Source organism: Equus przewalskii, chromosome 17 (genome assembly GCF_037783145.1).
Source record: "Equus przewalskii isolate Varuska chromosome 17, EquPr2, whole genome shotgun sequence".
NCBI lineage: Eukaryota > Metazoa > Chordata > Mammalia > Perissodactyla > Equidae > Equus > Equus przewalskii.
In genome coordinates this window covers 30,941,998-30,968,297 of record NC_091847.1, presented here as the reverse complement: position 1 = coordinate 30,968,297, position 26,300 = coordinate 30,941,998, and the positions used below count along the sequence as shown (strand labels likewise).

The 26,300-nt window shown below is 42.6% G+C and overlaps 1 protein-coding gene across 2 annotated transcripts in view; it reads right to left on the bottom strand.

Annotated features, from left to right (window-relative positions):
• The window catches only part of KIF5C (kinesin family member 5C), a 146,758-nt gene that overhangs the window by 69,029 nt on the left and 51,429 nt on the right, over window positions 1–26,300 (bottom strand). For both annotated transcript variants that reach the window (XM_070579701.1, XM_070579702.1), the window contains exons 3-10: window positions 24,193–24,266; window positions 17,020–17,124; window positions 12,973–13,021; window positions 12,646–12,701; window positions 11,874–11,961; window positions 7,093–7,217; window positions 4,329–4,433; window positions 3,812–3,960 (exon numbers count right to left, since the gene is read on the bottom strand). In XM_070579701.1, coding sequence (XP_070435802.1) covers window positions 3,812–3,960; window positions 4,329–4,433; window positions 7,093–7,217; window positions 11,874–11,961; window positions 12,646–12,701; window positions 12,973–13,021; window positions 17,020–17,124; window positions 24,193–24,266 — 751 coding nt within the window. The remainder of the gene's footprint in view (window positions 1–3,811; window positions 3,961–4,328; window positions 4,434–7,092; window positions 7,218–11,873; window positions 11,962–12,645; window positions 12,702–12,972; window positions 13,022–17,019; window positions 17,125–24,192; window positions 24,267–26,300) is intronic.

Sequence of the window (26,300 nt, the reverse complement as noted above, 5' to 3'; positions counted from 1 at the left end):
TCAAGGTACGTTAAATACGCTTCCAAGATAATTGGGTGATTTGAGTTCTTACTTCTAAAACTTATAAATATCCTTTTAGAATAGTGCTATAAAAGTACTCTGGAAGAGTAATTAAAGACTAAGAAATAAAATGCTGGAAGCCAGAAGAAAAAAAAATCAATGAAAGTGCTCTAATTTGAGCACCCTATCCCTTAAAGCAGGAAGTGTTCAGCTTTCCCAGAGTCCAGCTTGTTGACTCTCTGCTGCCTGGAAATTCAAGTGTGGCCTCCCCTCCTTGGCTCAATTAAAAGTTCTTTGAGAACATAGAAAATGGCTTCTACTTCTTTCCTAGCACAATGCTGGGCATTCAGGGGACTAAAGGGGACAGGCCTGACCAAACAGAAGTGCCAGAATTCAGCGCTGAAACCAAGAAATACACACAGCGAATTTTTCCCTTTAAATTCCGGGACGTAACCGAGAATCCTAAAGAGTGCTGACTTGGTGGGCTGCTCTCAGTCATCTATAGACTCTAGCACGTTTCCACTGCTCCAAAGGACACACTGTTGCTTTCTTTCTTTCAGGGCATCAATACAGTACAGCCTAGCAACACGCACGGACTTTCTTCACGTCCTTGAAAGAACCGTGTAGGACTAACTGAGGAACCTCAGGCAGCCCCAAGGTTTGGCCACCCTTGCAACAAGAATATAATGAACACTCGTTAACTGAATTTGGGATGTGCCCGGCACTCTTTTCTGAGTTCAAAGTGCTTAATCTCATTAGCTATCAGATACCATGTCTAATCCAGTGTTCAGACTCGGGTCTGCTGTGTAATTGGCTTCAACACATATGTTTCACAATAAAGCAGGTATTGGCCCCCGAGAGAAGTTAGATGTCCTAGAGGAATCTATTAACTAACTCAGGGATGGAGAGAAGGGAACAAAACTTCACACATTTCTAATTATAGGCTGGAAAACAAACCAGATCTAAACCCAACCAAACGTGTGGACATAACGGTGTCACAGTTCAGCAACTACTTGAATGTTCTAAGGAATTCTACATAACAAGCATTAGATTTGTCTGTTCATTCATTTGATAAGCATTTATTTACTGACCACGTACTATGTAGTACTTGTGTTGGGTGCTTGTTGAGACAACTGATGCCAATGATAAACCTAGTCCCTGCCCTCATGGAGCCCAGTATTCAGATGATTCTGACAGAAGGTTGTAGACCAATCTATTTCATTTGAAAATATAATTGACATACTTTTGATTTCCTGGAGTCCCAAATCATCAGCAGTATTTCTTTAATCATTCACTCCAGAAACTTAATTCTAATTTTACTTCATTCAGTCCTGTTCCTTATATTACAGTTCTATTCCATATATTACCTTACATTACCTTCAGTTCAGTCCCATCCATTACTGTGACTTTCCCGAGCCTCAATACATCAGATTGTTGAAGACTACTGAAGATGGAGGAAAAAGGGAATTTGCAATCACTGAAATACCTATGACATGCCAGCCCTTGTGCTAAGTAAAAAATGAAGCAACTCATTTAATCCTCCCAACAATTCCCAGAAGTGGGCGTTATTATATGCCTTTCTACAAGTGGGGAGACTGAAGCTCAGAAAGAAGCAAACGAGAGACAGCACGGGTCAGTAGAAGAACTTAGCTTCAAAACTTGGAGTTACTGAGCCCAGAGGCCTGTGCTCACCAAGGTTTCTGGTCAAGCAGCCTGCATGTTAGAAGCTGTGGGTCAAATAATAGTCTCCATTCTATGCATCCTACATGTTCAGTCACTTACTGGCTGGCTGGTCTCAGGTATGGTACCTAATGGCTTTGAGCCTAAGCCTCAATTTCATCCTCTGTACAAAGGTGGGATAATGCCTACCTGATAGAATTGCTCTGAGGATTCTGATGCACCCGGCTAGGCCCTGAAAAAAAGTGCTGGTGACAATGATGATGCTGATGATTGCCTCACTGAGATCAGAAGAAAGAAAATAATCCAAATAACTTGGACTCATACCTAAAACTCTACCTATAGAGAGAGGCAAATGCCCATTAACAGCAGCAACCTTGAGACAGACAGCCCATGCCCCAGGATGACTCTGGCTTGCAAAGATTCAGATCATTTTTGCTTTGCAGGTGAGAATTGTTTTTAAAGAGATGTTTCCTTTATAAATGCATTTGATGCTGGTTTGCTCAAACATGTCTTTAGAGGAAACTGTTAAACCTTAAGTTTAAGAAACCAGGAGAGCCAGGGCAGGCAGGATGATCACCAAGGTATTCCATGTTCCCCACAAGAAGTTTCTGGTTTATAGGTATCCCGTGGCCCTTGAGAAAAGTAGGTATTATCTCACTGCAGTCCACTGACCTAAGCATTCAGCTAATCAAGGAAGTGATCTGAGACGAAGTGAAGACCCAAATCCAGTTTAAAAGATATTCTAGGTGGCCAGCCCAGTGGCATAGTGGTTAAGTTTGTACACTTCACTTTGACAGCCCAGGGTTCACAGGTTCGGATCCAGGGTACAGACCTACATACAACTCATCAAACCATGCTGTGGCGGCATCCCACATAAAACAGAGGAAGACTGGCATGGATGTTAACTCAAAGCCAATCTTCCTTACACACAAAAAAATATATACTAGTTCTACAATATTTCAATGTAATTATTATTTATTTAGACATCCCACAGGTGTTGTTGAGGGCTCAGGAAATGACTGGAGTTTAATGTAGTTTAATAAGCCGTAACAATTTCCCATACAGAATGCCCACCCCCATCTGTCCTTTCTCTAGGCATCTTAAACTATTTCTCAGGCATAAACACACAGCATATTCCTAAGAGGAAGGCAGAGGGAGCGTTCTGTGCATCTATTACAAATGAGGGAGCTAAGGCCCACAGAGAACTGGTAACTTGTCTAAAGATCATAGAATTTTTCAGAATTGAAGGAAATGACAGCACTAGAATCCACATCTCCCCACCTCAGGTCCGGGCTCAGTCCACTGAGCACTGAAGATGCTCAGATCACCCAAATCCACAGCACCCTAAGTACTCTAGGAACTGGTACCTGAGGCAGCCATGCTGAGAGGATGAAGCTAAACATCTGAAACTGAGGGACCATGACTGAAGGAGGTGAGGCCTTGGGCAATGGGGAGGGATGGGCAAGACAGGAAAGGAAGGTATGAACTAACCCACACACATGAAATGTGTTTTTCAGGATTACTGAGTTGTCCCTGCTGCCCACCTCTTAACACTTCCCAGACATCCAGGAAATTTAATTTGGACATTTTTCAAAGTGAGAAGATGGCTGACATCTTCTTTCCTCAACATACATTCAATACCTCCTACCCGCAGGGTTAATATTAGGATTTTTCCCCTCTTCGATATTTATGCCACTACTATACATTACTAAATTTCTGGTTGTTCTAGGAGCCACTCTGCAATGGATCCCAAATATTGGAGTTAAAGATAGTTACCAGTCTTGAGTTGTATATACTTGAAACCTATGAACCTGAGAGTTAGACTTAACTCCACGAAGAACAAAGGTAACACTCCACTGAATTACCAACAATCACATCTATAATAAGTTTGAGTATTTTTTTTAACATCAGACCTTTCATTGGCATATTCTTGCCCATTATTTTAAAACATAATTATTCCTTTGGCCTCAATAAACGATGCCTCAAGTTTACAGATCACCTGCTAGATGTTACTTTAGTAACTGGCTGCTTGCCCCCTCACCCTATTTCCTCTCTGACACTAGCCCCTCACCACTCACTCCTAACACCTAAGACCTAGTTCAGGTCATGGGTAACGAGAGATCACATGCACCTTTGTCCAAACATCAGCGTTGACTTGGTCTCAGCTTCATTGAAGACAGAGGGAGAACAGCAAATAACGATGGTGGTTCTACAGTTCCCACCCAGAGAGTCCTGAAGAATCCGAGTCATCTTGCTGTCCCGGTACGGCACGTGTGTTTTCTATTTAGGAAAAGAAAAAGTATTGGCTGTTATAGCCCATTCAAAGAAAAAGCACAGAAGGAAGCAAGTTAGTGATGGGAACACTGGGCTTAGAAACACGTGTGAAATAAGAATTTGTTGCCCAGTCTTTGGATTTTGCCAAAGTTTAGAGTGCCCCTCCAGGGACCTGGGTCATAGAAAATTAGCATCAACATTCACACATTTAATGCACTAAATCTCCCAGCAAGCAGGATCTCCACAGCCAGGATTCCTTCTGTCCCATTGCAAACAAAAACAAACGAATCTCTGGGGTGTGTGACAGAGATACAGGGGACCCAAAAGGCAACTTCTCATAATATCATTTAATAGATGGGAACAGGATCACTTACTGTTCCTTCTGCCAAGGCAGAGATCACGTTTCCAAGAGCAGACAAAGATTTATTGATATTTTTAGCTTCATCGAGAACAGCTCCCTCGGCACCAGTTTTACTGACCTACCAGAGAGAAGAGAAAGCAATGAGCTGCACAGGACAGCAAAAGCAGAGCAGAAAATTCCAACTCACAGGAGAGCAAAGGAGGGGTCACTGGTGATGGGAATCCTCCTGGAATGCAAGGAAAAGTAAAAGTAAGTAAGAATCACATTGATAAAACCTTCCCTCGCGCCTGAGGCTGGGGATTTGTTCGCTCTTGTTGTCATTTTCCCCTCAATTAGGTTTTAGGGGACTGGCTGAAAAAATGCCTCAAGTGGTGGAGCTGCAGATGCTTCCCCGGGGGACAGCCATTGGGAAACCAAGCTCCAAAGTACTGTCACCATGGAAAGGCTGGGCTCTCTGAGGCTGAACCACAGTCTCCACACCGGAGGGAGCCCAGGGGGAAGCTTTAAGAGAAACCGATGTCCCGGCCACAACGAATGGACATATTGGCAAGTGTAAATTTTGAGGTCCACCTTCAGGCAAAGGACAAAAGGTGGTGGGGATGGTTGTCCAGACTCCCTGTTCCTTTTCTACTTACTCCCATAGGAAGGAAAAAAAGGAACAATTATCCAAAGGGAAAAATACTGGGAGAGGCATGAAAAGTCAAGAAAATGTATATAACATTGTAAATTTGTCTTTTTCCTCTGCAGCCAGAGGGACCACGCACAGTTCCTCCTCTGCTGTGTTATTACCGGTAATTTTGTGTTTACAGCATTTGCTCTAGGTAGAGAGCAGTTTGCTAGAAAAAAAAGGGAAATCAACATGATTCATAGCTCTGCTGACTGGACAAAAGCAGCTGCTCTCTGAAGAAAGAAAGGCGGGGAAACGATTTGAAACCGGGCAAAGACGAATTTCAATTATGAATAAAGGAGAAACTCCTAATGATAGAGACGAATGCATGTCCAGGGCGAGGTTCTTTCAAATAGGATAGATTCTCATCTCTCTGGCAATTGTGTGTGTGGGTACCCCTGCTTACAGACAGAGAAATAATATAGCTGATGGGTCACAAATAATAATAGTCTAGTCCCATGGTATTGTTTAAGGTGCTTTCATATTTGAGCATCTTAGCTCCATGAAGTATGCAAGACAGGTACAATCACCTTCCTTTTACAGACAAGGAAAATTTGAGCTCCAGAGACGTCAAATTGCCAGCCCAAGGGAAGAACACCATTTAGGGGAGTCAGGGACTAAAGCCCAGAGTTCTGTTCTACTAGATCACACTGACACATTCACGTGGACACATCTAGGGCAAAGGAAAACAGACGTGAGCAAAAGAAATGATGTGTGGGACCACAAATTTAAAATGCCTCATAAATATCATAAGCAATAACCACCAACACTGCACAGAGGACAGGCCTCCCCTCTGAACCGCCAGCATTAAGCATTTTTCAGCTGCTTTTAGGTAGGCCCTAAATACTTATCTCTGTGCTCTAAAAGGAAAGAGGGCAGCTCGGGAAGAGCAATGTGGCCCCTGGGCTTTTTGTCAGGATCCACACAGTTGGTGTGGCCACAAAGCAGATCCTGGCTGCTAATGGTCAGTCTAGAACAAAGCAATGCTTCTCATATTCCTGTTCTGGTGGGTGTCTGTTTAATCAAAGTTATAAGCCTTTACCAGTAAAATTTCAGATTTCCAACCAGGAATATCCAAATGATTTTCTGCTCACAGCTTTACAAGCACATAAAGGAGGACAATCCAGGTAGCCTTTACTTACACAGATGTCAGTGGCCATAACTTGATGTACAGCGATTCAGTGGTGGGGTGCATGCAGTAAGTGGGGATCAATGACACAGTTCAGGAGACTGACCGAACTTCTAAGCTAGCCCTGATGGGGACAGTCAGCACAATGTCAGCGATGATGGCAGACCCATGGTGTTATGCACATGGACTTGCTCTGTGATGTCACCCCAGGGGAGCAGTGCCCTCAGCCAGCGTGTGGCAGCAGGAGCCTCTAGTCGTGCCACAGAAGTGAGGCTGGCAGGGGGCAGGTGAGAGGTTCTGGGAAGTCTATTTGATCTGGAGTATGGCCTCAGCCGGCTCCTGGGAGGGCACGGCACAGAGTACAGATGCTAAAAGAGAGCCCTGAAAAAACCAGGGACAGATCAGGGCTTTTGGCTAAAAACCTGGCTACAGGCCTCATAGCCTGAAGGACATGAGGCCACCCACGTGAGACCCTGTCAGTTCATGCCTATTGCAGAGGGAAGCAGGGAATGCAGAGAGAGCCCTAGGTTCCAGATCTTCTATCAGCAAAACAAACCTGCAGAGGCAGAACAGCCACATTCCAATGGCAAAGCCCTCTCCTGGCCTATTTGAGTCTGGGGATCTTTCAACAACACGGAGATCTTTCCTTTCCTCAGAAGTTCATGCCCTCCTGCATTTGTGCAGCTGCCTTTGCCAGGCTAAGTTCACACCAACACTTGCCTAATGTCATCATCAGAGCCTATCAGGCATTAATCAGAGTTAGCATTCAAAGCACCTCCTGTGACGCGAATAGGGGACTTCAGGACCGGAAAAGAAAGACCCAGGAAGAGAAGGTTAAATTTAATAACATCTTGGCACAACATCAGAAATTTTAAAAGCTCTTTAAAACCAGGGAATAGGAAGGCATAAAAATTATACTATTGCACACTGAAGCAAATAACAGGGGAAAATTATAGATAATACAAATAAAGAACCAATTACCTTTTCACTCCCAGCCAAATCAACTAGATAAAGCTTCCCACTGAGTTTTTTTTCAGTCTCTACATTCTCTTGTTTAATATTAATCAGGAAGATACTGTGACTTCTAGAGCTGTGTTCATTCATGTCTGAAAAGGAAAATAGTTTACTGCTCTGCAAAGAACACATAAATTTAGGTAGCAAGTCTCTCACCCGAAAAGCACAACAAATCACACCTAATAGCTCCATTTCTTTTTTTAAGTCCAGCCAATTTAAAAAATTATCTGAGACCACTGTTTCTTCTTATAAACAATGCTCATTCTAGAAATGAAAGATTTAAGGGGCTGGCCCCATGGCCGAGTGGTTAAGTTCGCGCACTCTGCTGCAGGCGGCCCAGTGTTTCATTGGTTCGAATCCTGGGCATGGACATGGCACTGCTCATCAAACCACGCTGAGGCAGCGTCCCACATGCCACAACTAGAAGGACCCACAAAGAAGAATATACAACTATGTACCGGGGGGCTTTGGGGAGAAAAAGGAAAAAAATAAAATCTTTAAAAAATAAAAAAAAGAAATGAAAGATTTAAAATGTCTTCAAGTGGAGAAGAAATTAATCTATAAATCTTAGTCAACAGTATAAGATAACAGATTCTTAGCTCTGCCTGAAGCCCCCATCCTCCAACATCCTACTTCAGCCCCACTCTCTCCTTGAAGAGCTCACAGCTTCCTCCCCTGCCTCACTTTAAGTCCCTCAGCCTTTATTATTGTGATTAGGATGTATTCCATCTTCTTCAGGTGGGTAAGCCTTGCCTTATCAGTAATATCATAAGCTTTCTTAAGGAAGGATTAAAACACACACTTCTTCTAGAACCCATGCTAGGTGCATAGAAGGTCTCAAAGATTAAATATGTTCATTAGGCCCGAGTACTGGAAATAAAAATCTTTTTGGACGCTGGTCTTTGTTCCCTAGGCAGACAGAGACCCCAGTGACTGTCTTATTCAACCCCCACTGGCAATCATTTCTTAAAACCATTTTACCAGATTATATGGAAAAGACCCTAAAGATTCCATAAAAAATATATGAGAACTAATAAACAAACTCAGTAAAGTTGCAGGATACAAAAGCAATACACATATATCAGTTGCATTTCTATATACTAATAATGAATAATCGAAAAGGAAATTAAGAAAACAATTCCATTTAAAGTAGTAACAAAAAGAATAAGATACTTAGGAATAAACTTAGCCAAGGAAGCAAAAGACTTGTACATTGAAAACTACAAAATGTTGCTAAAAGAAATTAAAAGAGACACAGATAAACAGAAAGACATTCTTTGTTCATGGATTGGAAGACAATGTTGTTAAGATGGCAATACTACCAAAAGCAATCTACAGACTCAATGCAATCTTTTTTAAAATCCTAATGACATTTTTTGCAGAAATAGAAAAGCTCATCCTAAAATTCAAATGGAATCTCAAGAGACCCCAAACAGCCAAAACAATCTTGAAAAAGAACAAAGTTGGAGGTGTCACACTTACTGATTTCAAAACTTACTACAAATCGATGGTAATCAAAACAATGTGGTATTGGCATAAAGGCAGACATACAGACGAATGGAATACAACAGAGAGCCCAGAATTAAACCTTCACATAATATCGTCAAATAATTTGAACAAGAATGTCAAGACTGTTCAATGCAGAAAGGACAGTATCTTCACCAAATAGAAAACCGGATATTCACATGCAAAAAAATGAAGTTGGACTCTTACTTTAAGCCATATACAAAAACGAACTCAAAAAGGATCACAATCTAAATGTAAAGGCTAAAACTATAAAACCTTAGAAGAAAACACAGACAAAAAACTTTATGACACTGCATTTAGCAATGATTTCTTGGATATGGTATCAAAAACGCAAGCAACAAAAGAAAAAATAGATAACCTGGACTTCATCAAAATTAAAAACTCTTGTGCATGAAAGGACACTATCAACAGAGTGAAAAGGCAGTCCACAGAGCAAGAGAAAATATTTGCAAAGCATATATCTGATAAGGGATTGAGATCCAGAACATATAAAGAACACCAACAAATCAACAATAACAGAAAAATAAACAACTCAAGTGAAAAATGGGCTAAGGGGGCCGGACCCGTGGCCTAGTGGTTAAGTTCAGCATGCTCCACTTTGGCGGCCTGGGTTTGGTTCCTGGGTGCAGACCTACACCACTTGTCAGCAGCCATGCTGAGGCAGCAACTCATACAAAATGCAGGAAGATTGGCACAGATGTTAGCTCAGGGCGAATCTTCCTCAGCTAAAAAATAAAGGGCAAAGGACTTGAAGACATTTCTCCAAAGAAGGTGTATAAATGGCCAACAAGCACATGTAAAGAGCCTCAACATCACTAATCCTAGGGAAATGCAAATCAAAACCACAGTGAGATGCCACTTCATACCCAGTATGATGGCTATTTAAAAAAAAAAAAACGGAAGTAAGAAGTGTTGGCAAGGATGTGGAGAAATTGAAACCCTTGGACACTGTTGGTGAGAATGTAAAATGGTGCAGCTGCTATGGAGAATAGTATGGCAGTTCCTTAAAAAATTAAAAGTAGAATTACCATATGATCCAACAATTCCACTTCTGGGTATATACCCAAAAGAACTGACAGCAAGAACTTGAACAGATATTTATACCTTCACATTCATAGCAGCATTATTCACGATAGCCAGAAGGCAGAAGCAGCATAAGTACCTATATGTCTATGTATGGATGAATGGATAAACAAAATATGGTATATACATACAATGGAATATTATTTAGTCATAAAAAAGAAGGAAATTCCAACACGTGCTACAACATAGATGAACATTGAAGATATTATGCTAAGTGACATAAGTCAGTCACAAAAAGACTTGTATCGTTCCACTTGTATGAGGTACCCAGAGTTGTCAAATTCATTGAGACAGAAAGTAGGATGGTGGCTGCCAGAGGCTGGGAGGAGGGAGTCTGGGGAGTTATTGTTCAACGGGCGGGGAGTTTCACTTTGGGATGATTAAAAAATTCTGGAAAGAGATAGTGGTGATGGTTGCACAACACTGTGAATGTACTTAATGCCACTGAATTGCAGCTTTAAAAGTGGTTAAAATGGTAAATTTTGTTATGCATATTTTACCACAATAATTTTAAAAACCACTTTACCAGAATGATAAGAAAAACAGTAATGTTCTGGACCAACAGTTCTGAAGCAAAGGGCCAAGAAGGATTGTCAGGTATGCCGTGAATAATTCATGACTAACAAGAGCTTAAGAAACTCAGTAAAGAACTTCTTTATAAATGAGAGATAATAGTATCTATTACTCTAAGCATCTCAGTCTTACATTCTTTCAAGTAAGTGCGTAAGCAGAAGAGAAAGAAGTGGAGTTTAACCTACACTGTACACAAGTCTAGGCTCACCTATGAAATTTGCCACAGATACGAATATCATCTGATACATTTGTTGGGGTAAAGAAAGAGTTGAGAATTACAGTTCTGGATCACAGACTCATAGAACCTTGGGTGGAAGAGACTTCAAGAGACTAGACTCATCAACCAACCAATGCTTAACTCTTCTACATCATACAGGGAGCTCACTACCTCTCTGGGTAGCAGGCTTCAGTTGGGTCAGCTGTCAGGAATAAAGAGTTCTCATATGAGGTCAAAATCTGCCTCCCTGAGGCGTCAACAATCCTGAATGGTCTACCCATCCAGATCAAACAAAGCAAGCAGACTTTCTTTTGTAATGTCAGCACCTTGAACATGTTAAGAAATATTGTATTGACCTCATGTCCTCCCCAGATTTTTTCCTCTCTTCCAAGCTAGGAATCCCTAGTTCTTTCAGCTGCTCTTCGTATGAACTCACTCATTTGTCCATATCCTTCTGAATAAGACAGCAGCCCCCATCTTTTCATGGAACCTCTGCGGCTCTAATACCATAGGACCTGCTTCCCGGTGACAGGTGCACATGCCGAGGAAGGAACTGCAAGGTAAGCAAGCTGACCTGGATGCATTTGTTATTAACACAGCATCAGAAAGTTTTCAATAACTCTCCCAGCTCTACTTTCTGAGTTCCTCCCTGCTTTTCTTTCCCTTTTTCACAGAAGGCAGAAATCCACCGCGGATTCTTTCCATGTGTACGACTGGCATACAGAATTTGGTTGGTTAGGATTTCTTTTTTTTTGAGGAAGACTAGCCCTGAGCTAACATCTGCTGCCAATCCTCCTCTTTTTGCTGAGGAAGACTGGCCCTGAGCTAACATCCATGCCTACCTTCCTCTACTTTATATATGGGACGCCTGCCACAGCATGGCTTGCCAAATGGTGCCATGTCCGCACCCAGGACCCGAACCGGTGAATCCCAGGCCACCAAAGCAGAACATGCACACTTAACTGCTGTGCCACCGGGCCGGCCCTGGATTTCTTTTTTTTAAACCTGAACAATAACATGGTTAAAATAAACAAACTTAGAAGCTTACTTTTTTCCCCTTTAGTTGATTGGTTGGTTGTACTCCTAGTGTTCAGGCTTAGGCAGTTACCAGGGTCCAGTGAGTCTCACCCAATATTTCCAAGAGTTTCCTGGACAGTAGTAGGCGCTGTTTCCCACGACCTGCCTAGACACACTCGTACTGCACACACTCTTGTGTGTGTCCGAACCACTGCTTTCCAACTGCCTTCCCAAGCATTATTTCATTTGGAGCTCATACCCACCCCTCCTGGTGGGTAGGCAGACACTCGCATCCTAAGTTAGAGGGGAGGAAACACCACACCACACTTACTTGTTACAGCCACATGTCGGTTTGCTTTGCCTTCATCTATCACATCCATGACTTCCTCGGGGCTTGATACAAACCGCTCGGTGCACCCCTGGAAGAGAGTCAGTTCAGGTTCACCATTAAAAAATCGAAAGGCAACAATATTTCACAACAGCTAAACATTTTCCCGTTTCTCTTCTAGAGGTGCCGATCAAGAGAAAGGCTGCAATGTTGATCCAATAACTTTTCCTCCTTGCCTAGGGCTTGAATTATACATTAAAAAGAAGTTGGAGCAAACCCTAGGAAACCCACAAGTAAACCGTAAGAGAAATGCTGGATTTTCCTAGATTTTGAAGTACATATTCATGCTCAACAGCAGCGGAGACAGAAAACCAATGACAGAAAAATGGAGGAAATTTTCTTTGCCTTCCATTCTACCCACCAACTGAAATCAGACATTTTGAGTTTCTAGACATAATGCCATGATAGGCTTCCCCTAACTACAAAGTATAAATGATTGTACTCAACACCAAAGCCTCTTTAAATGTGAATAATAAATATTTGTTCATAACTCCAATTCTTACCTCATGTGACTAGACATCTGTGATACATTTACATAGAGAGATGTGATTGAAGAAATTAAATGTCTATTTTTTAACCAGCTGAATATTAAATATAAGGAACATGATTAAATATATGCACTTTAAAGGTAATATTTTGGGTATCTTATGTAATACTTATGATGACAGTGACTGGAGAGAAATCAGTTGCATCATCGGTCAAGTTTTCCTCATACCTTTACGTATGGGACTCTGTTTTTATCTTCATGAACAGCCAAGTTTGTCTTGGATACTATAGAGATAATAATGACAACATGCAAAGAAGAAAAGTTAAAGATCTTGTATTGGAAGAAAAATAGAAATTGTTACAGAAGATAGGCAAATCTAATCTCCTTGCAATGTGCAAGTTTAAACCTTGGCTGAGAATAAGCAGATACCATGAAGACAAAAGAACACCTCTATAAATTTTCATTAATTCCTTAAACAGAAGTGCTGTAAATCACTTCAACCTCCCTGGACTTTAGTTACAGAACACATAAAGGACAAGCATTCGGGTTACTTACCATCGAGTAAGTCCCTGATTTTGTCCAAGTAGATCTCAAAATAGGAAACCTGGTTAGAAACAAATTGAGTTTGAAACAGAAATGCCACACTGTATTTCAAAAATGTCATTATTAGAACTTATAAAAGCTTTTGTCATGCACGGCTGAGAGGAGTAAGAAGACGGGCTGCAAAGGGAAGATTCGGAGTCTGAAAGTGCAGAGCTCAGCCAACTCTCCTGTATTTTCCTGCTTCGTCAGCTTGCTCTATGAGTCCCTGTTCAGTGTGGGCCATTCTCCGTCCCCACACATCGCAGTTCCCCATGGTCTTGATTCAGGCGTTACTTCTATTGTGTGCTAGACAGCCACTTACAGGAAGACTCTAGCATTTATCTTAGATGAGCACCAAGCAAACTTTTAGGAATGACAACAGCTGGAATAGAAAATGTTCCTTGCAAGTAAGTGTCAAAAATCAGTAGGCCTCACCTTCTGCATGATGTTGACAGCCTCATCAGAGCAGGCCCGGACATTCGCAGGAAGGAAGTAGGGAGGGGGATAAGGGCAGTCTGCACGGAACTACAAGAGCTCGAGGGTAACAGGGAGAGAACTGCTAATGGTGGCCAGCTTTGGGGAGCCCATGAAAGATTTGAACAAAATGTGACTTAATGAAAGACAGATTAGACTGTGAGAGGGAAAGGAATGCTTCCAATTAATTATTCAAACCTCAGCACCCGCACCACCTGCATCAACACCACCGACAGTGTTCATGTAAATTGCAGAGCCATGAACCCTGCTGCTGTCCTGAATCAGAATCTCCGAGAACAGGACCTAGCAACCTGCTTCTAAACTCCCTGAGCGATTCTTACACCAGCTGATATCTGAGAACAAACAAACCAGATACGTGATCTTGGGGACTTAACTGGCATGTAACCGAGACCCTAGGCCTCCATTTTCCCATCTGTCAAAAGAAGCCACTGAACTTGAGGATGTCAAAAGTTCCCCTTAGAATTTTGCACTCTATCTATACCTGCCTTCTGCCTCCCAGATAACTTTTCTTTCCCTCAAGTTCATGGGTTTTTCTGAAATCTAAACAAAGGAATGGACAAAAAATTTGTAAAAAAGAAAGTTGAAAAAAGTTATCAAGTTGGGATGTGACTCCACAGATGAAACCTCGCCCCCACATCCCAGCTCTGGACCAGTCCTGCCTCCAGTTGGGGGAAGTGAAGACTCCCTAATTTGGCACTAGTCCTAACCCAACACAGCCCTGGCTTATCATCTTTTGTCTGTGTCTCAGCCTGGAACCTCGTGACTTCCCAGTTTCTTTGAGATCTGGGGTCCTGGCTTCAAACCCTGGAATCTATAGCTGAGCATCCTCTCCAAGTTGCCTGTCTTCCTAACAATCTGGGCCTGCTTGAATGTCTGTCAAACTCCCCCTGTCACTGAGCCTCGTCTGTTGTAGTCACACCTACCTGACCTTTGAAAGACCCACTGCTCCTGAAACCTCTGTGGCTGGAATCCTAGACATCTCCAACCCTAGACATCTCTAACCCAGCCCTCCCTGCAGCCAACTCAACCCTGGTTCCAACCCACTCTACGCATTTCAAAATTGTCTGGTTTTCATGAAGACTTTTCTGTTATCTTTGAGATCACAAACATGTGTCCTATTTCCATTTGTTACAAAGAAAATTAATTACATCTAAAAAGCAGTCATGAATTACATATTAGCAAATCTGGCAATCAGAATTCTGTTCCAATTTAAGATGAATAGAAAGAGAATTCTGATTTATTAATTTCTTTTTACTACGGCAGATACTGACTGCTTTTTGAGGGGGTTTGGTTTCGTTATTTCTGTCACTTCAAATATTTTGTAAGACCAGGTATAAGAAAAATAAATACGCATTATTTGGAATTAAGAAATAGCGTATTCAGAAATAGTGTTTAAAACCTCTGTGGGACTCACTTTAAGGAACAGATTTTCAGTACTGCCTTAATCAGGCCTTTTTTTCATCTTTAAGCCCGTCACTATTCAATCCAAAATATGAAGTAGTCAACAGCTAACTAGCTCACTTACGATTACTATTTATGAAATAAGTGAGCATAACTACAAATGCAGAACAGGAACCTAGACTGCAAAATTCAGCCCTAGAGACTCCAGTGTTCTTCCTCCCCATCTCTCCCTTCATGCTGGGGCTGTTTTTATTTTAAGAAGATTCTAATACAAGACCCTATTTTGAGGGCAGTAATTGGTTTAACATTTTACTCCAGGATTATCCCATAAGAACACTACAGTAGTTTAAGGTATTTAAATGCAAACAGCCTTAAAGTTGCACTAAGCTCCTAAATCTTGATCCCATCAAAGCAATAAGCTTCTGTATCCTTGATAGAAAGAACCCTGCAAGGTGGAGGAGCTGGCTTTAGCCAACAAAGGGAGTTGTAAGGGCAAAGATTTGCCAGATCTAATTTATAACTGAGCAAACAATTATTGCCTTGTTTTTATATAATTTAGGAAAGGTACAGAGCAGAAGTAAGTAAGAGTGGAAGTTTAATGTAATGGAAAATGTACTGCGGGGGGGTTGGTCAGATCAAGAGTCTAATCTCAACTCTGTCAATAACCTGAGACATAACTTCGACATCTAGTTCTATGCCTTTAACCTCAGTTTCTTCATCTCTAAAATGATGGTCCCAGTGCACTAAGATCCCGGCCTTCAAGGATGATCAGCCTCCTCTTGGCTGGTCTGCTCAGCTGCAAGTCTTCTTAGATCTGCCCCTTTTTCCTCCTCACACCGTCAAGCCCACTGTGATGGGGACCCAGCCAGCCACATGCATCCTGGACACAGCTAATCAGAGCTGGGGGATCACCTACTGCAGGTCGGGCCAATGAGCCCCTTCCCTTGGGAATTAGGAACTGAAAATAAGGGAATGTGGAGCAGGAGCTGCCATGTTGCCCTCTTCCCCATTAAAAAATAACAAAGATAGTCTGGAACAAGAGAAAGAAATACAGCAAGAGAGCAGAAATGCAGGGTCTATAATGAGAATGGAGTTCTTTTAGTGGTGAGGAAAATGTTCCGGAATTAGATAGTGATCATGGTTGTACAATTTTGGAAATATACTAAAAAACATCAGATTGTACACTTTAAAAGGGTGAAGTTTATGGTATGTGAATTATATCTCAAATGTTTTTCAAGTTAAAAAAAAGGAAAAGCAGGGCATGGATTTCTTGCTTCTCCAAACCCCCACCCCCACCTCACGCCCGCTATCAGATTCTGTATCTTAAAACAACTTCCTGTATTTGTTTAAACAAGTAGCTTTCAGTCACTTGCAAACAAAGGAGTTCCAGTGAACATACCCCTAATACCAAATGTTATAAATTAACAGCTTTAATTAGGAGAGCAGAAAGCTCTCTTTCAATTCAAATTTAAGCCAGAATATGGGTTCTAGTTTAAAAAGGAAACAAGGAGGAGGAAGAGAATTCTTTCCCCAACAATTCTTAGAGTGTGCTGCTCAAATCACTAGTCTGTCCTACTCCAAGGAGGGAAAAATATGTCCACAGTCAAATAAGCCAGGAAATGTAATATACTACATGTCTGCTTTGCAGAACTGCATTACACAATAGCAATTTTAAGCTTGTGATAAATTTAACATTATTCAACAAAATGTTTTCCCAGCTTATTTGGCCACAGAAGCCATTTCCCTGGTGGCCCACCTATTAATAATATTAAAGGACTGTGTTCCATGGAACACACTTTGGGAAATGCTGTCCTAACCCAATTATGAACACAGTCCAGTCACATCCACAGAAATCCAAGGGTAATGGGTAGAATTCAGGCAACTCTCAAGATGATTCCCTCCTAAAGAGGGCTTTTACTTTATCTCAATATTTCAAGCATTTGCTTGACAGCTAAGATAGCTAAGTATTGGCCACAGTAATTAAATAATAAATATGGCTCTGCTTACCACAGGAATGTCATCAAAAATAGACAAAATCATCTTTTACATGTACATAACAGGAAAGCTCAGAAACATGATTTTGGGCTGAGTTTCTTCTCTTGGGACTCAATCAATAGGACTTACCTTGATGTGAAACTCCAGGTTTTCATCCATGGAATAGATATGGTCAAAGATATCGTGTGCGATCCTCGGGATGATCCCCATGAGCTGAGGGTCATGGAGCTTCCCCTGGGGAGTGAAGTAACAAACAAAGTGGTCAAAGAGCATCAGGAAACATGTCAGAGAGAGAAGGGACCATACCTGTTTTTCTTAAACAGAACTCCGTGGAGCAGGGAGCACCCATGCATGCACTGTCTGCTCCCTTGGAGATCTATCTGGCATGCCAACAGACCAAAAGTTGGCAAAATAATCAATGTGTTGGGCTATTTACCCAGCATGGGAGAGCTTGTTCTGTCAGGCTCTGAAGCCCCACAATATTCTCTCTTCCTGCCACTCAGGGCAGCAAATCAGTGTGTATGTGGATGAGTGTGTACGTAGGAAGGACAGAGAGAAGGAGAGCAGAAGACCTGAAAATATATGAGTGACTACGACACTAAATGTGGGTTTTGTTTTTGAATTTCTACCAACTGACCAGAACCTACAAGTCCAAGTTAATCTGCTTTAATGAAATCACCTTGAAAGCTGATAGACATGGTAACATTAATGTTATCATTGCTCAAAAATTTCTAAAAACCATATTCTGAAAATACCTTCAGTATCACTTTACAAACCAATAAAGAAAATCCGTTTTATCAATTTCTTTTTTAAGATCTGTAACGCTCAGCCTGAACTGTTCCAAATAATTTTTGGCTGTTTCTAACACTTAAATCCACTTGTAAGATATTCTCTTATTCCTTTTTTCTCCTTTTTTCCACTTCTATTCATTTTACCTAAGGGGTGGAGAGATAGATGAATTCATCTATTATTTGGACTATTGCTAAATTCATTTTTAAGATCCAGAATTTTCCACCTCTGTAGACTTTTAAAAAGGTATGCCATAGGATCTGAAACCAATTCCTAAAGAATAGTTCTAGAAATATTTAAGGCAACAGCCTTAGCATGGACCTAGATGCACAACCCCCAGAGAGCTTTCCTTACACCCACACTCAAATGAACAGTTAAATGCTGGTATATGTTAAACAATCCATCAGTGCACAGAGTTTGCAGATCTAAAGTGATCATTGGCTACTGTCTTCCCAGGGAATTTTTCAGACTTTTAGGAAGTTATAAAACTCCAGGAACAAATGGAACTGGAAGAAAAGCATAAAAAAACCCAGTTTGCTCTTTAATCTTCCAGGGATGTCCAACAACCTTTACAATTTTGACCTCATATCCTTGTTCTAAATCTGCCCAACACCCAGAAGATCTGTTTTGTTTTCCTCAATCAAATCCTCATTTTCCTTCAAGGGTTCGCCACAGAGTGCCTTTCTGACAGGTTGACTTTCAAGCCAGCATTTGAATTACCAAAAGCAAGAAGTCATGTTGTGAACCCAGGCACTAACTACAGGCCACAAGGCACTTTACGTTATGAATCCTCCTTCACACACCTGATTCCTGACCTTCCACGCTATTAAAAGCAAGAAAACAGCTGAGTTCAGATACATCTGGCCTCTGGCAAAGCTCTCTTAACTGGGAAATTGGGTACCCCCCTGGAATGCCCTCGTCTGTGAAGAATCCTAAATCATTTGATGCATTTATATTGTTTTTTAGTTTGACTGTACTCTCCCTAAAAGCAGGTATGGCCAGTGCATTTATATTTCCCCCCACTGCTTATGAGACTTAGAACAGTATCTACTGCAAGGAATTATTATAGAATTTAAATTAAACAGTATATATGTGCTTAGTGACAATAAAGGTTAGCCTTATATTATTCAGTTCATACAGGTTCTCACTAAGTTTATTTGACCCCAAGAGTCCGAAAACACATTTGTATCCCAGACCCTTAATATATATCTTATGAAACAGCAAATGACTGAGACTGAGAGTCTCAAATGTTGGTAATTTTACTTCTCACAGGCCATCATTAACATGGAACAAATCAAATATGGGACTCCAGGTGCTCTGGACTGTGGCAACTGCTGGCAGAAATGACACCTACAGTGAAAACACAGATCTCCATCCTGTCAAATGTCATGACACCACTGGGCCAACTGGACTCAGAGTCCGGATGAAGAGGGTCCCCCACCCCCTTCTTCCAGAGCTCTTTAGTAATTCATCATAGTCCTTTAGCTTCTCCTCAGTAGTCCACAGCCAAAGAAGAGTGACTGGTAATCCAAAAATCATTTATAATTGACTCAAATCTGTTTCCCTAGATGCTTTCCCTTTCAACGGATTTATCTTCCAATTGATTCCTGGCTTATACAAGTATTGACATCCTTTGTTTGCCTTCGTCAGAGTAAGAACTAAGGCAGAACCAGAGGTGAGTCCGGGACACTCCCTATTTTGTTTCCCTGAAGCACCCACCCCAAAATCACATGAAAAGGAAACATATATTCATTTAGAGAAAGCGTAATAATACCCCCCATCCCACCGTGACAGAAGTGATACCCAAATCTACCACAGGTTCAGGGGCAGGGATGCTTGCTCTAGCTCATAAGCCCCAGAGTGGTGGGCCGGCCTGGTGGCGCAGCAGTTAAGTGTGCACGTTTCGCTTCTCAGCAGCCCAGGGTTCGCCGGTTTGGATCCCAGGTGAGGACACGGCACCACTTGGCCAACGTATAATTTGGCAAACGTATAAAGCAGAGGAAGATGGGCATGGATGTTAGCTCAGGGCCAGTCTGCCTCAGCAAAAAGAGGAGGATTGGCAGTAGTTAGCTCAGTGCTAATCTTCCTCAAAAAAGAAAAAGAGTGGTGAGGGCCTTTATGCTCAGTTAACTGGGCACACAATCTGCCTGTGTGAATGTGTGTGTCTGTGTGTGGTGTGGATAGGTGTGGTGCTGACTTGTGTGGTGGTCATGTATGTGGTGTGTGTGTGTGGTATGGATGTGTGTTGTGTGTGTATGCAGTGTGTGGGGGTATGTGAATATAGTGTGTATGTGTGGTACATGCATGTATGTGGTGTATATTATAGCGTGTGGGTATGAGTGATGTGTGTATGTGGCGGCGGGGGGGTGTTGATGTGTGTGGTGTTGGGGGTATGATGAGGCCCTATGTGGTGTGTGTATATGAGACAGAGAGGTGTTCCATAAAGGTCTTTACTGCTTCTATGTTGATTGGCTTGCAAATGAAATACACATGTACACACACACAATAAATAGTGACCCCAGGCAATAAAAGGTAACAAAGAAGCAGAGAGCTACAAATACTCAGAGAGCAGAAAAGTCGCTTCCAGATGGGCTGATACAGGATGGCTTCCTTGAGAGACAACAAATCTTCAGGGATGAGTGAGACTAATAATGGGCAAAGAGGACGTAGGCAGAGATGAGATGGGAGTAACATCACAAAGGTACAGGAACTGGGGAAGAATAATGCCCATCTAGGGCACAGCGACATTTCGTTGGCTGGAGGATCAGGGACGGACTTTGAGTAGCAAAGGAATGTACTGCTTCATCATCTTGTTTCTCCCAGAAAGCAAAAAGAAGAAACAGTTTTATACTTCCATCCTGTATAACCTCTTCAAAAATTTTTCCCACTCTGAATGTGGCCTTCTCAGTATGTATGAGAGAAGAAACCAGACCCAGGCCACTGGCCAAGGAATAAGTCTCTCTTTGTTCCAGCCCTAGTGGCCTTCTCAACCTCCCAAGCAGGACAGTTTCCTGAAACACTTAAGATAGGAAAGCAGGCAGCCCATCAGCTCACACAAGCCCCAGTGCACTCAGACAGGCTCATTAAAAATCACTTGGCAGGCTCAGCGGTGCAGTGGGACAGCCTGCACCATCCGATGGCCTCCAGGTGTCCCTTTGGGCAGAGGGAAAAAAACAAGGTGTCTCCATCCATCTAAATCAGTGTGCTGAGGAGGGCCACGAAGCAAGACACGGGGCCGAGAGAAGCCCTTCCCTGTAGCACACACTGAGCAAAGGGCCAGCCCTCTCCTCCCCACACAGCCAGAACCCCCAGCAGCCCTCCTCCAGCCCAGCCCTTTGAGTACCGGCCACACAAGCCTGCGGCCTAGTGCACGACGGCGTCCTGCAAGCCTAGCATACACACTGTCAAGTGTTTCATATTTTTATTGAAAAATCCACCTTAAATGCTCCATCTTGAGAAGCTAATCTTTCCAATTTTATGTGGGCTTATCTGTTTGTTCCCCTCAACAGAAGGTAATGGAATCACCACTGGATGTCAGACCAAAAATGGGGAGATTAAAATGAAAAACAGCTTTAAAATGTGACAGCTCTGTCCATTCAGGGAGCTAACACCCCCTTACAAAAGCCTTTGAAAGATCACAATGCGTAATTCCAGACATGTAAGAGCCTCCTTTCAGATGGCGCAAGCCCTGCAGCATTTGCTAATTTAATTGCATCCATGGTCCTGGATTTCTTGGTCTCCAACAGTCTCTACAACTTTAGCTTGGGGATCCTCCTTTCCTCTGTTTTCTTCTAAAATATCCCCTACCTTTTCTGCAATCTATAAATACCCTACAGAAAGAACCAGATTAAGGGGGGTGGTGGGCTAGGAAAGGACTCACATCCCCCCTGACTCCCTCCTGCTGCAGGCATACGTACATGATCTTCAAAACACAATACAGAAAAGCAACTCACGGGAATCAACCTTTAAAAACTGACAAGGATGAAGATACGACAGAATTTAGGCAAGCGTGGAGTGACCTGCACAGAATCCAGTTCCCTTCAGGTCCCCAGGAGTGCCCTCTGGGACCACCGCGCTGCGATGGGCATTGCAGGGTTCACCTGTGAGACGAGGAGGACTGCAGATGCTCTCATTTAATGAAATGTCTCCAATTTTGGTTTTAAAGAGCTGGTGTACCTCTTTGCCATCATCTTACACCTACCTACCCCCCCACCCCAACACAAACACTAACGGAGATTGTACTCTGGAAACAGGTCTCTCCTTTACCAATTTACATTTTAAATTTCTGACATTTAGCAAATACCTTATATTTCCCAAAGATGAATTAATCCCAAAGCTAAAAAGGTCACGCTTGGAAGCATTTCCTAAGATTTTGGAGGATTTTAAATACTGCATTTTTTTTTTGTATTGTATATTGTTGGTAATTTTCTAAAAAAGTAGAGAACGATTCCCTCATGAGAAGCCGTCTGTCTGTCTCTCTGTCTCTCTCCTATGCCTTATGACCTGGGAAGAAGTTTTTGTCCACAGCTACTGGAGTGGAGGGGATTAGGAAATGTATAACCATTGTTTTTCTAGCTCCTAGAAATTTAAGGGTCTGGGACCCAGTGGGAGAGGCAGGCTAGGAGCTGGAACAGGAGCGTGGTGACACCCATGCCTGCATTTCCAAGGTGTTGTGCCGCAGGACGTGAAATGCGGAGAAGACAGTCTGATGAGGCTCAGGTATCAGGGAACAGTACCACTCGGTCTGGAAGAGGTGGCAAATAACCCTCGCGCTTTCTTTAATCTGTGCAGTCTCTGAACCACTTTGTCTCCAGCAAAATGGGTGAGGGCGAGTCAACACAAGAGAAATGAGAGGCCCCCACCTGAGTCATACCCCACACCTGAAATCAGGCGAGCAGAACATCAGAGCCCTGAGGATTTTAGCCTTGTGCCTTTGAAATCTCCTCTTCAATAGGAATGATTCATAAGCTAAACCGATCCTGCAGCAGCCGTCTCCGTGACATTCCCAGGAGGATACCGTAAATGAAAAACCTAAGCTTGAAGGATTAAGGGTTCATCTTACTGCTGCTTGTAAGCTGAATTCCCCAAACTTCCTCTGTGCAGTTTCTTGTAATAACCACTCCTCCACCTCTTCTTACCTGTCAGGCGGGCCCAGCCTTTAGAAGAATTATCCGGCCCCAAAGGCCTTACAGGAGTCCATGGTAAAAAGCAGGAAAAGAAGAGGTCAAGGGGCCAATTTTGTCTGCAGACGTGGCTTGTCTGGAAGACAGCCTGGAGCCACAGAGCTCCACAGCCAAGACTTTGAGCCGGGGTCACACCCTGAAGTGCCCGCAGGGGCCAGGTATGTAAGTGAATGAGGAAGGATGCAGAATATAAATTCATATTGGCTCCCGGTGAGCACAGAGTGGACCAAGGTAGACTGGAGAGCCAACCCCCTACACGTGGGGCAGCCAGGGCCACCACACCAGTATCATTTTAACAAATATTTTATTGAGCCCCTCCTAGACGACAGCTGCTCTTCCACACACCAGAAATGTGAACAAGACAATGAAGATCCCTGCTCTAGAAAGCGCACACTTTATATCATGGCGAATTTTCACCCAGTGTTTCTAGATCTTCAGAATTTTCAACCAAAGTTGGAAACTTAGAATTGTGTGAAATCATTCCCTTTTTAAACACTGCCTGCAATTTTTTACAAAACCACTGTGCAGGCCAAATAGAAAGATGCCTGTGGGCTGAATTTGGTCCACAAGCCAACTTCTTTCAATCTCTGATCTATAGTTATTTATTTATTCTGAAGAGACTCGCTCCCCTGAGGCCCTCCTTAGGGTAAATGATTTTCTCAACAGACTTTCTCAGTTAGACTGGGGCTGCAGTCCACAAAAACATTCACACCGTCTCCTTTTCTTGTTTTTTTTTTTAACGCAAAACAGATTTATTTGTATGCACAACAATGATTAAGATAATAGATGATCCTAGTGTTTAGCTTATTAATGATTATTTTTTAATAAAATTTATTATTACTATTTTTTTTTTTTGAGGAAGATTAGCCCTGAGCTAGCATCTGCTGCCAATCCTCCTCTTTTTGCTGAGGAAGACTGGCCCTGAGCTAACATCTGTGCCCATCTTCCTCTACTTTATATGTGGGACACCTACCACAGCATGGCTTGCCAAGCGGTGCCATGTCCACACCCAGGATCCGAACCAGTGAACCCCGGGTGCTGAAGTGGAACATGTGCGCCTAACTGCTGCACCACCGGGCCAGTCCCATATTATTACTATTTTGACAGAGCCATCAACAACGGGTTTTTTAAAATACTGAACTCCTGAGATTTTATTACTCACTGCTATTTTAAAACTCCTCAAAGACACAATAAATTGGCCAAACATAACCATCCCCTTAAACATCTCTATTGCCTAGGAAAAAAGCCACGTGTCCCTTGAGTCTAGCTGGAAGCACCAGTTCTGTTCAGCCATTACAGAGACTGACATCCTAGCACACCGCAATCTTACCTCCATGGTGTGTGTTTTTCCTGATGAAGTCTGTCCATACGCAAAAATTGTCCCATTATAACCTTCAAGGACATCTGCAAGCCAGAAAAATAAAATTAAATTAACTCATTACTTTGATCATATGCTAGTGTTGGTTGCATATTTTAAAATTACATTTTCCAAATGGCCCATCTCATTTTTCACACAAATGAGATATTTCGACTCCATTTGCATTTTAAGTAGAATTGTGAGATAAAAGCAGAAATGAGGGCCTCCACTGCTCCACAAATAGAAAGAAATGGATTCACATTCCCACAGAATATTAATGAAGAAACAAGGCACACAAACTTTTTCCCAGTAACATCAAAATTAAGACAGACATTGAGGAGTACACTTTCTTTTTAGTAGAAAGCACTTGAGTTTTCTTCTCTAAGTTGATCTCTTGAGATCAGTTGTCGGGGGGAGAAAACAGTATCATGCCCTGGGTCTCTGGAGTAAGGTGTAGAATAGAATTTCTTTCCTGAAGATCTGATTTGGGTCGGTTTAAACCCTGGCCCAGGTGAGCTCCTTGGGGAAGTTTCTCACAAAGGCTATAGCAGAGCCCCTTCAGAACAGAGGCAGCCCAGAGCCAGGGGCGGACAGGGCCCCACTCTGTAAACTGAGCCACACAGTGACAAGCCAATCAGCCCGGAAACCTCCAGAGCCTGGACTTAAAGTTAATGCCTCTGTTTTTTCAGTGACTGTGCTAGCAAGCCGGCCCAGGCCCATCAGCATCGGGAATTTCTTTTAATTACACAATGGGCACACTGTGCAAACCCCCACACACTGCAGGCCGGCTTCCATTTCACACAGCAACAAGGGGAGGCTCGTGAACGGAGGCTGCTCTGCACAGAAGATTAGCTGTGGGAATTCTTTCAAAGCAGCAGAGGTGATTAAAATATATTTAGTGCTCGTTTCCCTCAATCCTCCTTCATCCACATAAACATCACTGAAAGGAGAATGATGCATAATTAATATCTTTGACCCACCATTTCTGCATAAGGGGAGGGAGTCTTCATTTCTGAAAGGACCATGGGGGCAAGGAGAGGAGGCCCATACTGAGGTGTCCTCTTCAGGGCTATGTACGAAAAAACCAAGCCAGGCAGTTAACTCCACCTATTTCAGGCCCTGATTAGGTTTATTTGTCTGATTTTTTTGGTCTCTAAATTTTCCGATGCTGGTTAGTTTCAGTTATTTTTGTTAGGTTTTCTAAAAAATACTTAATATACATTTTACTGATCTGAGGTTATTGGACTGTGAACTGGGATCAGAAAAGAAATCAGGATTTTCCTTTAGGAAGCTAAAAGAAGAAAAATTAAGTGGCAGGATTTTTTTTTTAATCCTAGCAGCCCTCAGGCATTTGCGTCAAGCTATATTGAGAGAATGTTCACACGTATCAGACTTCTGGTAATGGTTTCCCTGGTAACAGGGGAAGCAAATTTGAAGACCACGATGTAAGGGCTGGAGGTTCAAGCTTCAATTTTCACGAAAATGCCAACTTGCTCTGAGAAAAGATTCCTCGGGCCTGAAAACGGTGGCCAGAGTAGAGAGCCTCTACATGCCCACGAATGTGACGTGCTTTAGAGGGACTCAAGAAAAAGGTTCCCACCCTTCAATTGTACTTTTAAATTTCTATATTCACGGCACAAACAACTCCAGATGATTGGAATGCCGGCCACACTCACAGCATTAAAGCTTCTATGTATTAGAAATTAAACATCTCCCCGCAAACTGAAAGGGCTTCTGGATCTTATGGCCCTGCATGGAAAGCACAATGGGACCCATCAGCCCAGGCATTAGAACAGGGGTAAGGAGGCCAAGGCCAATGGTCCAGCCCCCTCTGCCCCCTGCAATGGGCCGCTGGCACCCTCCAAGTGCACACGCAAGGATGGTGGCTCTGAGCAACCTGCCACACCCTAACAGACACTCAGCTCAGAGCCAGAGCCCTGCTGACAGGAGAAAAACCCATGCGAGCTTCTTCCCCTGCCAGGAAGCAACGGGGCTGGGGCATCTGAATTAGCCCCCACCTAGATGCCCCAGACCCTTGACTCCCTTGAGTCCACCCCTCTGAATCCACCCTTACTTTTCCT